Source organism: Archocentrus centrarchus, chromosome 6 (genome assembly GCF_007364275.1).
Source record: "Archocentrus centrarchus isolate MPI-CPG fArcCen1 chromosome 6, fArcCen1, whole genome shotgun sequence".
Lineage (NCBI taxonomy): Eukaryota > Metazoa > Chordata > Actinopteri > Cichliformes > Cichlidae > Archocentrus > Archocentrus centrarchus.
Genome location: NC_044351.1, coordinates 17,612,163 through 17,627,127, shown reverse-complemented (window position 1 = coordinate 17,627,127; position 14,965 = coordinate 17,612,163). Strand labels below are relative to the sequence as shown.

Here is a 14,965-nt window from a genome sequence, read left to right as displayed (position 1 = left end):
CATAATTGTTATCACAATATTGATCAATATTGAGAGAACAATTATGTACCATGATTAAATGTAAGCGTCATACAACTTTTAAATGTATTAAAAGTTTTCTTTATTTATACTTTATTATTTAATTGAAAAAAGAAAGTAGAAAAAGCTTAAATGAGGTGAACATGCCACAGCTTGGCAAGAGGTGAACTTCAACTGAAACAAAAACAGAAGTGCATCTTTGCAAAAGAAACTGCATGGCAGTGACTGTATCTTGAGATCAAGAATTATATTTGAAATTATAATTTGATTAATCCCACAGCTTGTGTGTGATGTGTTTTTGTTTGGGTGATTCTACAGTCCAATTAAAATATTAGAAAAACATCAAATACTACAATAAAAACACAAAATTCTCATTTGATACCAAAGCATACTTTACAACATATCATAAAATTACATTACTTAAAGTTAATATTTGGTAATGCAGTAAGAGTGTTTACTGTACTATCTAAATTGCATTTGCCTCATGAATTGCACAGGATGTGCAAATAAACTGACTGGTCTACATCCTTGGTTACTGTCATCCTCTTCCTGCTGTGTCATGTTTATATACATGAGGTCTGGTGTTAAGCTGCAAATTTTTCAACTATCACACATTCTGGAACTGTTTTTTTAATATTTAAAAATACAAATTAAATAGTTTTTTCCATATAAGATTAAGGTGTCTTCCACTATAATTTTCATACACATCATGTTTACTTGATTCATATGCAGCATAAAAAATGGAAAAAATGTAGCAAAACATGCAATACCAAAAACTAAACAAAAAGTTCAAAGTTTTTCATTATTTTGCACATTTTATATTAACAGTAAATAATCAGCAACAAAACAACATCAACTAAGTTCTTCAGTGACCTGCAGTATATTGCTTTCTTCACCATATTTAACCAGGAAATTATTCCACCAAAAATGTGTATTTTAGTCCTAGCTTACTTTTCTTCTAAATAATTGTTTGGGATAAATCATCAACAAGAAAAACTAAACCTAAAATACACCCAAAGAGTGATCAGGATGACTTAGAGATTCACTTTAAAATTTCTCAGTTCCAACCATCACTGTTGTTCTGTTATGAATTATACTTCTTCAGAACACATTTTAAGAAATGTACATTTTCCTAAATGCCTAAGTTCATCATAGTGTTTTTTTTTCTTTTTAAAACTTTTTTCAGATAACGCCATCAGTTGTGTACAACTGGCACTGTATAAGCAGTTATATCATACAATACATTAAGGATTTTTTTGTCAGCAGTTACATAACTTCCAGTTATGGATTACTGAAGATGGTGCAATTATTCCGCAGATGGATTAGGATGCAACCCTGCTATCTGCAGTTATATGCATTTTCCAGACAAATATAAAGTTATTTTGCACGCAAAGTTCCTTTTAGTGCAAACAGGGCTTTGAACCACTCCCACAGGACAACAGCTGTGCCATGAGAAAAGTTATTCCTGTCTGACACTGTACACTGTGTTGATTCAGGGAGGACAGTACACTCATCGTATTATCCCAGGACAATTTTGATTAGAGGTGGGTCTTTTAACAATTTTGAAGTCCCTGTTGACATAATACTATTTATCATTCAGCACTTATTTCAACACTGCTTAAACAAATACAAAACTCAAGCTCTCAGGATATTAATTCAAGCTTCTGAATATGTTTTATAAATATTTATGCAGGCTTTTCATTGCTTTTACTGTATTTACTGTGAACTAAATTACATTCAAGAATTGGATTTAAAATGAGGACTTTGATAAGTGTAACAGCATTTCAGTTGTACAGTTTTAAAAGTTTCCAACAATTAAAATTAGGTTTGGATCCTAGGTCACCAACAGGCAGAACACAACTTTTCTCATATTTATGGAGGGGGTATTTTAATCTGTGCAGCCTTTTCCTTTGTCTTTTTGGTAGTCAATGCTATTTTTTGTTGTTGTTGTTTTGAATGCAAACCTTATTTTACTTGAAATGACAAAAGAACATTTAATTGTTTTATTATTAAAGTACCCTCTAGGTTATTGTGAAAATTGATAATAAACTGCTGAAATACACTGACAGCCAGTTCTTGACTATATACAGGCATTGACACAACTCTTAGACTTCAAAATATACTGCACTGAATTATAATGCATGTGGAACTTCGTGACACTCCTGAGAGTTGTTTGAGGAACTTTTCTCTAACTGGACCTCCTTAAAATTTGAATTGAAAGCCCTTGATTTAGATGATCTAATATGATTTTGAGATTTTACATTAAATGAGCATTAAGTTAATAAGCAGCCTATGTGAATATGATAGAAATATGTTTTATAATTTCAACAAGAACACTGATATTAAACTAACCTTTGGATCCAAGTTAAATATTAGGTCAAGCCTTTCTGTTTGTAGAAAGTATGCAAAAGCAACACTGCATGAGCCGCTAAAACATACAAACTGCCTCATGTGAACTAACACGCCCTTAACAGTTATGTAGCTGCTCAGGTGCAGACTGAAACAATGATTCAAGCTGGGAATAGATTCCATCGCTGTGTGTGTGCACCCTCCAAATCTCACTTGGAGAACACTAATAACAGGGCAGTACAGTGTACAGAGGAAGGGAAACGGGCTGGTTCTTATATAAAGCTTTTCTACTCAAGCACTCAGCACGCTTTGTACAGCACGTCTCCATTCATACAAGCACTTTTTTTTTTTTTTGCTATATCTAAGTACTTCTTATGTAACATTCCTGCTACGATGAACGCATCGGCAGCAATTCGGTTCAGGGTGAGCTAAACTTCCAAATGAATATATATTTAAGCTTCAAGCAAAAGCATAAAAAAAAAAAAAAAACCAAAAAACTTGACCCACAGAAATAAGATACTACTCTTAGCTACAAACAGACTAAGTGTGTGCGTGTTACTGACTGACCTAATCCCTAATTGTCACTTTTTTCAGCATTCAGTTTATTCTCTTCCTCTCTCCTCCACTTTCTATGGACCTCCAGTTACTGGACGCGATTTATGTAAAGTCCGAACCTGGTGGGCATTACGTACTTGATAGAAGGAGGACTTGCTTCATGCAAGCCTCTCTGTGCGGCTTTGGTGCACTGTGGACACTCACTGTAATTTCTAGGAGCAGCTTAAAATAAACTCACGATCACTAAAATGTGACACGCTCATGCAGATTTAATCCAGTGTGTGCCTCGTTTCTCTCACAGTTGCATCTGTAATTCCACCTGTGCACAGCAGATGGCGTTATTCACGTGCCCTTTAGGTGGCAGGAAGCTCGGGTCCTCGCCTCACGCATGCGCAGCAACACGCTAGTGCTAAATGGAGGCTGTTTGAAATATGCGTGCAGCTCGTTGTGGTCAAAAAGTTAAAAACATCCGATAATACTGCCTTTAATTACCTGCTAATTACGGTAGGCAAGAGCGGTCACTATGGGTGAGTTAACACATTTATGTCTGGCAGCTAAAGTTAGATAGAAATCCACCATTAATAGCGAATTATATCTGTTAGCTTAACTGATGCTTGTCAAATGGACCAAATTTACCATTTGTAAGCACCGCCTTTGCCTTTTACTGGGTATGCCTGCAACTGTGTTGTTGTTTCTGATATTTTTCTTACCCATATCGACACTTAGTATAACAGACAACAGATGCAACAAGACTCTGTTTAAGATAAATGCCTGTGAAATTAAGATATGCCGTGAGGCGTGATTCTAATGTTCAGAGGTTGTCATGTCCAGTCATTGTTATGTATATGCACATTCAAAAACAAAAAACAGTGAAAACAAAAAGCTTTATAGTCGAGATAAACGTATTTAGATGCAGGGTGTGCAAGACAAGACTTTTATTGATTGGCAAAGGTAAAGTAAAGGGATGTGCGGACAAATGTATAAGGAGAGGATTGCTGCAAAATAGAAAGCAGTACAGGAATCATTTTTGTTATCTCAGTTACTAAATTTTACTAATTGTTGGAAGCCTATATTATAATTCGAGTTAAAATTTGATTAATAGCACAGCCAAATGCAAAACATAATACAAACATAAACAAAAGCATAATTAAAATGAAAAAGAAAGGTACAATAAGAAAATAAAATAAAAGTATTAATCAATTAACACCAAGCCTGCATATAGAAACAGGAAGCTATTTTAAAGAGTAAATAAAAAACCTTGTCAGTGGACTTAAAGAAACCACAAAGGCACCTTAGACTGGGCTTAAAAAAGTAATAAAATTCATTAATCATTTACAATACTGTGCAAAAGTCTTGAGCCACTTTCATTTGATTATTTTACTGTTCACCAAAGCCAGTGGCAACGTATCTTATGGCATGGTTAATCCAAATTTCAAAGTTTTGGTTCATTATGTATGGTGAGTGAGACAGTGAGTGTCTACAGCCATCTGTAAAAGTCAGTGGAGGCTCTGTCATGGTTTGGGGCTGCATTTCAGTCAGTGGTTTTGGAGATCTTGTCAAAATTGAATGAATTATGAACACAAAAACTACCATCAGACTTTAATCCACCTTGCAATACATCTGGAAAGCATTGATTGGCAACAGCTTAATTATTCAGGCATGACAATGATCCCAAACACACTGTTAATGTCGGTAAAAGCATACTGGATAGAAAAAACACATAATGGAAACTAGCAGTCATGTACTGCCTCCCCAGAGCCTGAACTTTAACATTATTGAAGTAGTGTGGGATCATTGTGACAGAACAGAACAAAAGGCAGCAAACATCCACAGAAAAGTTTTGAAAGTCCTTCAAGAAGACTGTAAAATTATTATTGGAGACTCATTAAAGAAATTTAAAGAAAGACACAAAGTGAACATATTTGTTAGAATTATACAAACTCTGTTTTTGCCTTATATAGTCTATTTCCATAAATGCTTTTTAAACCATTTGCAGTTTATGAGTGGTATCATACTAACCTGTAAATAGGGAGTTAAGAGTAGTCTAACCAAAATAAAAGCATGGATAACTGCTTATAAGTCTAATTAGTTCTTTGTTGTAAAGGCAAGGAAGTAGTCTTAAAACCACCATTATTTTTTAACTATGGTCTTACATATGTGGACAGAGGATCAAGTGGTTTTGTTAGGGTATTAACAGAAGTAGGGGTAAAATGTTCAGTTTTGCTTTCATTTAGTCAAAGATGTTTTTTTTTTTTTTTTTTTTAATTATCCAAACAGAATAACCACTGAGCCTTTACATCAAGCACTACGACAGTGGTTCTCAAATCCAGGCCTCGTGGCCCAGTGTCCTGCAGGTATTAGATGTGTCTCTGCTTCAACACACCTGAGTCAGCTATAGAAGTCATTAGGAGGATTCTGGGGAACTGAGGAGGTAATTCAGCCATTTGATTCAGGTGTATTGGATCAGGGACATATCTAAAACCTGCAGGACACTGGGCCACGAGGCCTGGATTTGAGAACTACTGCACTACGATAAAGAAGTTTTTACCAACAGAAATATTGGCTACGCTCACAAAAATAGAATCACCTGATCTTTATTTGACGATAATTGCCATCATCATCCCTAATTGTAATGTGTGCCTTGGTTTATTTCCCCAGATAATGCTACTAACGGGGCAAGTGCTGAGGAAGTGGTGAAAGAGAGCTCATCGCCTCCAGCTGGAATATGCTCTCCTGTTATGGACCGTAACCCATCACCACCCCCAGACGCAGCAGATGGAGTGGAGGACGAAGATGTAGATGCTATTGGAGACACCGTTTACAGCAAGCACTGGCTTTTTAGCACCCTCACTCGTCTCATTAATGTAGGCAGGCTGCTGATGGGAAACGAAGTGATAAATGTCGCACATTTCATTCAGCACTTAAGTCATGCATCAGTTTGTTGGTTCAGTGGAAGATGCACACAATTATAGCAACAATTCCAATGTCTGTAATCATCTTGCAGATGGTTACAGAGCATTCAGAAGAGAGCGCTGAAGATGCATTGCAGCTATCTGATGACGACGAGGAAGATTTGTGTAGAGTGTGGGATATGGCAATGGATAAGGTAGTGTTTTTCTTCTGTGTTCCTAAGACACCATGATGCTTGTTTAGCCCTGTTGTGTTTCCTTGTCAAACGAGAATAGTTTTGTTTGAATAGGTGACATCCAGGTAAGTATAGTACCCAACAAAATGGGGAAATCCATCAATCAGCAAAAAAGAAGTTGGAAAAACAACAGCAAAATACACATTTTATTTTTGAAATACCAAATGATTGATAGCTTGAATTATCGCTTTGTCACACATGATGCATACCACGTGTCATGATCATGAAGGGAGCGGCTCACACATTATTTTGCTGTGGTTGTAGCCCTTCTATCACCATTATGTTTTGATCAGTGATATTGTCAATGCTGTGATATGCTGACACGTCCTCATACTTTCATATCTTTTTATGGCAGTGGTTACTACTCACCATGTAGCCATAATACTCCTAAAATGCAAAACACTTTAATTTAGTGGTGAACTAGAGTAATTTGTCCTGGTTAAGACTTTTGTGAGCTTCCTTGACTTCTCAGTGGATTTTAATTCTCAGTAGTTTGTGCAGTACAGCCAACCAGTAACAACAAAATGTATGACTTTCTTCCTGTACGTCACACGTTACAGTAACTCGTGAACTGTGATGGACTGTGAGGCGGATAAGCTACTGCGTCAGTGGCATTCTGGTTATCATTTAAAAATGTTTACTTTTAGTTTTTATTAGCATCTCTGTTAGTTTTAGTCTTTTTAATTATTATATGGAGGGTATGTGTAAAGGCAAGATATGAGTACATATTACAGTAAAAACCAAACACAGCGAAGGCAGTTGACTCTGCGATGCCAATCTCATTGTACATCCTGTATAATGACAATAAAGGCATTCTAGTCTATAGTTATGTCAATATATTTTATAAGGAAGTCTGGCTCTTTGGAAGCAAAATCTAACAAAATGAGGGGAGACTCAAGACTTTTGCATAGTACTGTAAACATGCAGATTGCATTGATATATCAACAAAGACTAAAACTTAAGGACATTTCATCTGTATTCTCTACTGTAGTTTTGTTAACAAACTCGATTAAGTTAAGATTAAGAAATCTAGTCTTTATTTTTATTAACTAAATTGTTTTATCACACCTTGTTTTGGGATTAGTTAACTATTATAAACTTGTACTATCTTGTGTGGATTTAAAATATTTAATCACAAAGCAGAGAAAGTAGTGTTGGTATCCACCTGCCTGCCATTAACATGGTTTACAGTCAAAAGCGAATCAATAAATATTTACATATTTAGTAACGGATGATTTATTTATCACCTGTTTTTAGGATGTGGCTGGTTTTCTGCAGGAATTTAAAGCTGCAGATTCTTCTAGGAGTAATTGCCAAATCTCGTTGTCCGCGGCTAACGGTGAAATCCTTTTTATTACAAGCCTTCTGCATTACAATACAATCCTGTACAATGCTTTTAATTTCTGATACATTTCTGATGCTTTTTGTCTTTCTTTAGGAAATTAGTGTAGGAATCCTTGGGAACATTGCTTGTTTTCCTGAAACTTGTGTGACTCTGAGCCAAAACGAGGACTTGGGGTGGGCAAAAATCACCATTTGCAAAGTGTTCTTTAATAGATGTTGTACATGAATGAGCTTCAATCCAATAAATGCAACTCCCTGTGTGTCCACAGGTCTGTGCTGCTGCTGCTTCTCGGAGATACAGATCCTCCTACACTCCTGGAAACAAGCAGGTGAAATTTACACTTTATGTGGATGTGTGGAACAGAGAAACCGAGAGAGAAATATTAATCTTTCCTCGTGATGTTTGCAGATTGCTGCTGACCTGTTTTTCTCAAAAAGATGTCTGTTCACTGTGGCTTCAGCGGATACGACAGCAGACGTCTGCGCGCTCCAACCTCTGTTTCATCATGTGCAGTTCTATGAACAGTACTTTACTTTATTTTTATTCAAATTTATTACATTTTTATTACATTTCTTTCAACTAATAAGCGGATTACTTGTATGAAAAAATAATGTTTGACATAACAAGTCCTGAGGCTAACTGTAATTATTGGTAACATGTCTGTGATGTAAAATTGTTATTATAAGCAGACATTCAGTGTGTTTTACAGCGGATCTGCTTGAGAAGGTGGGAGAACTAGTTGACAAATTGTTTGACCTTGATGAAGAGCTGATGAAGAGTTGGATCACAGCTCAGCCCAGTGAGGAGCAGGGGCGGGATGGTGAAAGCCATCTGGAGCTGACCTCATGTCTTATTGAGGCAGCCAAGCAGCTCAGGTGGGAACCTGAAACTGAAGGAGAGAGATTGTTATATATAGCATTTGCATGATTGATATTGCTGATAACAGCCATGCTTCCTATTAAAAGGCTCTCACAGCAGAGTTAAACTAACTACACTGTACTTATGATGTTGAGGAAGACGTTGATTGTCAAGACTCAGAAGTATTTAATTGTTTTCACAGATCAGAGAGTCCAAATGGCTTAGAGGTTTACCTTCACATCCTCCAGCTCCTCACCACTATAGATGAGGGAATTCAGGTTTTTGGTAAGGTGCTCATTTTACTTTCAGTTTTGGCTTTTGGCTGATCACTGCAGTAGTGAAAGATGTTTACCAATATGCTGTACTTAAACCATGACAAGATGAGAAGAAGAAGTGTTGTTTATTTCTTCTAGCTGCTTCTGATGGCCCCGGGGAAATCGGTATATGGAGTTTGTTTGTGACATTGTGTGCGAGGACCTCTGCCAGCCAAATGATCTTCCAGTTGTACTGCATGAGCAGAAAAGCATTCTGGTCCAGGCACTTGCTGTGCTGCAGGCTCTTTACAGATGTCATGATCAGTGGTGCGGCAACAGTAAGTTTTCAAACAGCTCCACTGCTCTTTAGTTGCATTTTTTTTTTTTTTTTTAACCATACAGACACTCTGCAGACACTTAATGATGCTGATTAACCCTCGTGATAACCACACAGGAAGTGATGAAAGCAGAGCTGGTGGTCATCCTGCTGTTGATTGAATAATTAGTTTAAACTTCTTTTCTATCAAGGTGTTAAGGTGTGATTGTCAGTGCCATCCTAAAAACAGACCTCTCTTTCTATTAAGCCGTTGTCATTGAGTTATTGCAGTGCATTCCACAAAAATGCCACCAGAGGGCAGTCTCTACATCGAACATTCAGCTGAGCTCAGTGAGCTGCAAAACAGGACTGACTAAACTGTTTAAGCTTGTTTGGGGTTTAGTCCCTTTGATAAGAATGAGCCAGCTGTTACAGACAAATCTGTGTGCATCTTTTTTGAGAAAGTTGTGAACAAAGAGGTTAACATTCAGCCCACTGATATGTCATTTGTCTGCTACAGCAAGTGTTATCGGCTCCTTCAGCAGTAATCCATAAAAGAGTGTAAGGGCTTCTGTAGTTACTTATCTTCTAATCAGTTACACTCAAATATAAAATTGTATGGATCATAAAGGAAAGAATAGAGTGTGGTTAATGGTAGGAATACTAGCAGCAGCCGTATTTCAAACTATCACAGGTCTGTGTTAAATGTGCTTGGGTGATGCTTTGGGCAAGTGGCTATATGTCAGTGAAATGTCAGGAAGGTATGAAATATAAATACCACTCAGTCCTAAATATTAATACTGTGTATGAATCAGAATCAGTGTGATGAGATGGAGTCAGATAGAAATATGTGTAGCCTGTGGGATTTTCTCAGTGCAGAGATGGAAAATGCTTCAGTCACTTTCATGTTGGATATTTGTTGACTGTGCGGTTTGGTTTTTTTGCGTGAAGAAGGAATATTACCATTTTTGAAAAATTTGCTGTGTTTTCGGGTGAATGCACTTAGGTTTGCCCCTTGTTGGGAGCATCTTGCGGGTGTGTCAGTACCAAAGTGAGTGCAAAGACAGCAGTGCAAACAAAGAAGATGAAAAAGACGAACAGCTCCAGACTCTCGCAGAGATCACAGCAGACTTTTTGGCTGACCTCTTCATTAACATTCACAAGGTAATATTTTAAGAATTGCTCTGCTCATTTTTCACTGCTTAGGTCAGAGCATTTGAGAATGCAGCCAGTTAAAACTGATATATATATTTTTTCATTTTAGGACACAGTTGCAGATTTGGTGAAGAAAGGTTACCTCACGGAGAAGACGTGCCTCTCAGTTGCCGCCAGTTTACTTCCAAAGTTTAAGAATTCAGTAAGTGCTGCTTCTAAATGGTAAATTTACAATGAGACATTGCATTTGATTATAAAGTAAATGAATTTCAAATACTTTAATACCTTTGGGCTTTTCAAGCTGGAATACTGCTTTATTATTTTGAAAGGTCACAGAAGCTGTTTTTTTTTTTTTTTTAGGTTTAGTAGCCTCCATGACATATTACTCCTTAAATTGTCTCTAAATTGTTGATCCAGATGTTGTGACACATGCATACTGTAGGTGGAAACTGTTGGCCTGTGATGCTATTAATACAGCAAAAGCCTTATTTTAGAGCTTGTGTCCAATCAGGATGTGTGATGGACTGCTGCCATACACCTACAGCTCCTGTGGAAAATAAACATCATGTTTCCGCCCTACCCTTCTTCCTCTTGTGCAGTTTCAGCACCTGCAGACCGTGTTGTCAGAGGTTGATCCCCAGTTGGCAGATGTGATAAGGACACAGTGTCCCGTCTGAAGCACCCTGCAGATCAGTGTTCAGCACTCATTCAGACTCTCACCTCTGCTTTTTATAGCAGCCAGTATTTCCTCTCCAAAGATCCTGCTTCAAAAAACAGGCTATTTGCATTTCCACTGGGACAGCATCACGAATGGCACACTGTCATTTATTCGCATGTCACAAAGTCTGGAAAATTAAAGTTGTTTTAAGTTTTTTGTTATTGAAAATGCTATTTTTGTATTTGTGATTGACAGTGTTTTATTAAAAATGAATTGTTTTATAAGCTTTTTTTTGAGTCTTCATCATGTAGAAATCTCAAGAAAAGAGGTATGGTAAAGAGGGTTTTTTTTTTTTTTTAGTAGTGTCGTAAGTGTAATTATTCACTCCTTTTGATTATTGAAATGGTTTTGGCTATATTTTTTCTTTCATTGTGTCTGACAGGCACACAAAAGCAATTTCTAACCAAACATTAACAAAGCTGTTTGCTTAATTCTGAAATACTTAATATACATTCATAAATACCTTAATATTATGCATATTTTTTATATCATGAAAATATAAATATTTACATAAGATAAAACTGAACGGAGTACACTCACTCTCCTTTTTTAAGCATATGAGTAATGATGCTAATGCTGATGACAACATCAAGTGTTTACCAGAGGGTGACAGTCACTCTTTTAAGGACAATAAATTAGATGAAAGGCTCGAGCCTGGCAACAATGAACTCATTTGGTTTCCAAATGCACCATTTCGCCCACTCATGGAGAAGAGCAGGAGAACCTGCGCATTTGCAGTAAGCTCATGAAGGCTCTGTGAATATAGCAGCTTTTTAATTAAAGCTTGGATTGATATGTAGAACGCTCTTTCTAATGGAAATCCCGAGTTTGTCAGAGTGTGCGTGAGGCAGAGATCACCCTGTGGGGAAAAAAAACATGCTATCTCTTGATTTGAGCTTCAGTTGTACCCGTGATGCACGTAGGTTGAGGTAACCAGTGCGCCAATCTGGACGTCATGACCTGTGTTGTAAATTTCTAGAGTGTGATCATGCTCGGCCTGTGAAGCTTGCTTGTGGCCAGTGCACTTGCGCTTTGCTTGCTGGTCTGTCTAGAAGCCTCGCTCGCAGGTGTGTCATGTCACAGAGATCAGGGTGAAGCCCAGATGTTTCCTGCTGCCCTGCCAAACTTCATTGTCAGTCTGCCAGTCTTCACGGCAACTTGATTTGATCCGACTCCGTGAACACGACACAGCATGCTGTTCCCTGTAGATGGTGTATTATACACATCACTGGCGCTGAGACATGTCAGATCCATCTGAGTCTGATGTGTCAGTTTTTTCTTTTTCTGCACAACTCTACCCATAAATGTGTTGTTCTTTTAAATGACCTGACATTTCACCTTGCACTGAACTGTGGTTTATTTTTGGCTTGATCTTAAGTTCACATCCTGTAAAAGTACTTTTATAATACCTTAAATATATAAGACCGCATCTGACATGATTCTCTTTAAGAGATCTGGAGGTTAATAAATGTCTCTTCTACACCAAGAAACAGACATTAAACTGTGGGATTAAAAGACATCACAGAAATTAGGAGGCTGAACTGCTCAAGAATAAAAGGAATTCAAAAGTAGCGGAAATTGTTCTTGAAGACAGATAATTTTGCCCGTTTGTCTTCTTGTGCCCTGATCCTCTACATGATAAAAATAAATGTATTTTAAATGTGTTTTCTAAAGCCTGGGTTATCACAATTGAGCCGTCACAAGTGTGCAGAATGTTGTAGCAGTTGTTGCGGGGGCAGCATGAGTGATAATGAAGGGACGAAGAATGTGTGTGCAGTGTCACGTCCCCTCTCCTTTGATTCCAAGGCCCGGCCTATTCAGAACCACCTGGTCAAGGCGTGTTAATAAAGACGCACGATGCTAGTGGGTGCAATCAAAGCCCCCTTCAGTTCATTTCCTGAGTTCCCTGGCTTTCTATCTCTTGTCAACAGATCCACAATGAAACGTTCCCCTCATGTTATCCCTGAATATCAAAGCCTCTGACCTTTCCTGCTCACAAAAAGTGATGTGGCTGCGGTGATATTTGCATTTGTCTTAACCGCCTGTTGTGCTTCTTTAACAAGCTTATCAATAAAGGATATTGTAATGATAGAATACACAGCAAGGACGCTGTGCAGGCTCACAGAATCTCATTTATGCAGAGGCAGAAAAGCTGTGAATCACCAGGAATCTTAAGAGGAGTGATCAGCCAAATATCCAAAAGAGAATACACATCCTATAATCAATAAAAAAATATTGATAAAAAAAATTGCTCTCTCCTTTTTTTTGTCTAAAGATTGTGATGGAGGTTGGATAGCTAAATATAATATTACATTCATTCTATTTTTAAGTGATAGATTATTAAACAGATTGTCTCATTGTATCTGAATTTATCAGTGCTTCATATTTGTTAGACATCAGCCTATGAAATTTATGTTTTTGTCATATATAAAGCCGGTGATTTAGTATGAGACAAAGCCCTGTGGTGAAGGGCATACAATTTAAAAAAATAGTAGTACATAAACAAATTAATTAACATATATTTATTATGTTTTAAAAATGCTTGCTTGTATTGGAGAACATGTAGCATTTAGGGATGCAACACAGAAAAATACAGCCACTGCATCATATTAAATAATTTTATTTTTACATGATCTGAAATGGCAATGAATGAACAGAACGTGCTCAGGAAGGTTCCCCATTAAATGTGCAACATGCTCAGTGATGCTCTATAATTTTCCGCGTCACGTATCACCCGTCTCTTCTGAATACGGCAGGTGTTTACGGGTGCAGTTCTGGCCTGTTCTTGTGTACACTGTTGCCTGTCACCAAGTGGCAGATGCTGTTGTTTGCTCTGCATTGAGAGAAATTGCACTAATTAAAGAGACGCAGCCCTGTCACAGGAAGTGTACGAAAGCTGACCATTCACTGTTCTGATTAGTTAGTTGTTTAAACAGAGCTCAGGATCAGGTGAAAGACTGGAATTCTATTGATGAAGTGCTATTAGAAGACCTTGAATATCTGGAAATTCAAACACTGGTGTTATAATCAGCAGTGGAAAAGAAGCACAGATATCCCATCGCATTAACACTATTCATCTTACTGCAGAATAAAAACTAAATTCACTCAAATGATTTCATTTATACACACACAAATATACATAAATATGAGCCTTCCTATGAAATGCAAATGCTCACTGTTGATATATGCCTTGAAAGAAATTTAATATCACTGAGCCTGTTCAATAAGACATGTTAAACCAATTCCAATAACTTTTTATTAATTATTTGTATTATTTAGAAACAGCAATCACTATCTTATTTAAACCAATACCATTTAAATTACAAGCAAATCAACTGAAGCATTAATGTTAATGGTAAAGCTTTCCTACCTTCAACATTGATACAACTAAAATCCCCCAGCAACATCTGAGATGATTGCATATGTGTTTATAATTACACAGCATAGTAGGCGGTTGTACATAATCTTTATACTAGCATATACAGGCTGGCACATAATACCACACCAAAATACTTGCATTCATTCTGTATTTAAGCTCCTTATTTTATCATATTAGGTACTGGTTAATTGAGATTAACCTTTTTTTTTTTTTTTTTTTTTTTTTTGTATTTTCTTTTTTGATTGGCAACATATGTGGTTGCCTGCTCCACCGCTGAGCCACCCAGGCACCTTAAATAAGTGTTTATTGTATCCCAAACGGAAAAGACAAATTTTACTTATTTTTGTTTTGTTTTGTTTTAAGGCTACATTGTTGTTGGTGTATACTGAACATATCTGAAAAGTACTTACTACAGTACAAAGTGTAAATGTAATTCTTTACTACAACCATCTATTTCTAAACTCCAGGTGAAGTCTGTGCTCCAAAGGTGGCATCTGCCCGGCTGAACTCTCACTGAGCAGAACCCCTGACCTCTCTTTGAAGAATGCAACATGAATGTGTGTTGTTATTGCAGTAAATCAGTGTTATTCTTTTTCCAAATGCTCACTGAGTTGTAGTAAGTTCTAATACATCTAATGCTCATGTTAGGCATAGCCATGAGCGAGATTAGCCAGAGAGATCTCTTGCAGCTTGATGCTCAGACACTGTGAGTAAATCCCTCTGATTAAAGGGAACAGAACTGGGACAGACTGGCTACCGTGTAGCTTTAACACACTCAGTCACGTCTGTCACAAACCACAGAAATAAGAGCTTGTACAACGATTTGTACCTGTCACATTTTCCTTTAAAACGTCAGTTAAGTATTCAAAGGCA

General features: G+C 37.1%; 1 protein-coding gene across 1 annotated transcript; it reads left to right on the top strand.

The window, feature by feature from the left end:
• The first annotated feature begins 3,315 nt into the window (after positions 1-3,315).
• On the top strand, positions 3,316-10,927 carry saal1 (serum amyloid A-like 1). Its single transcript, XM_030731159.1, is given in 15 exon segments — positions 3,316-3,449; positions 5,581-5,786; positions 5,927-6,028; positions 7,325-7,362; positions 7,364-7,406; positions 7,506-7,585; positions 7,681-7,740; positions 7,821-7,936; positions 8,122-8,287; positions 8,473-8,555; positions 8,684-8,716; positions 8,719-8,862; positions 9,847-10,004; positions 10,105-10,197; positions 10,595-10,927. Coding segments are annotated over 15 exon segments (1,404 nt in total). The 5' UTR covers positions 3,316-3,445; the 3' UTR covers positions 10,673-10,927.
• Positions 10,928-14,965: the final 4,038 nt, after the last annotated feature.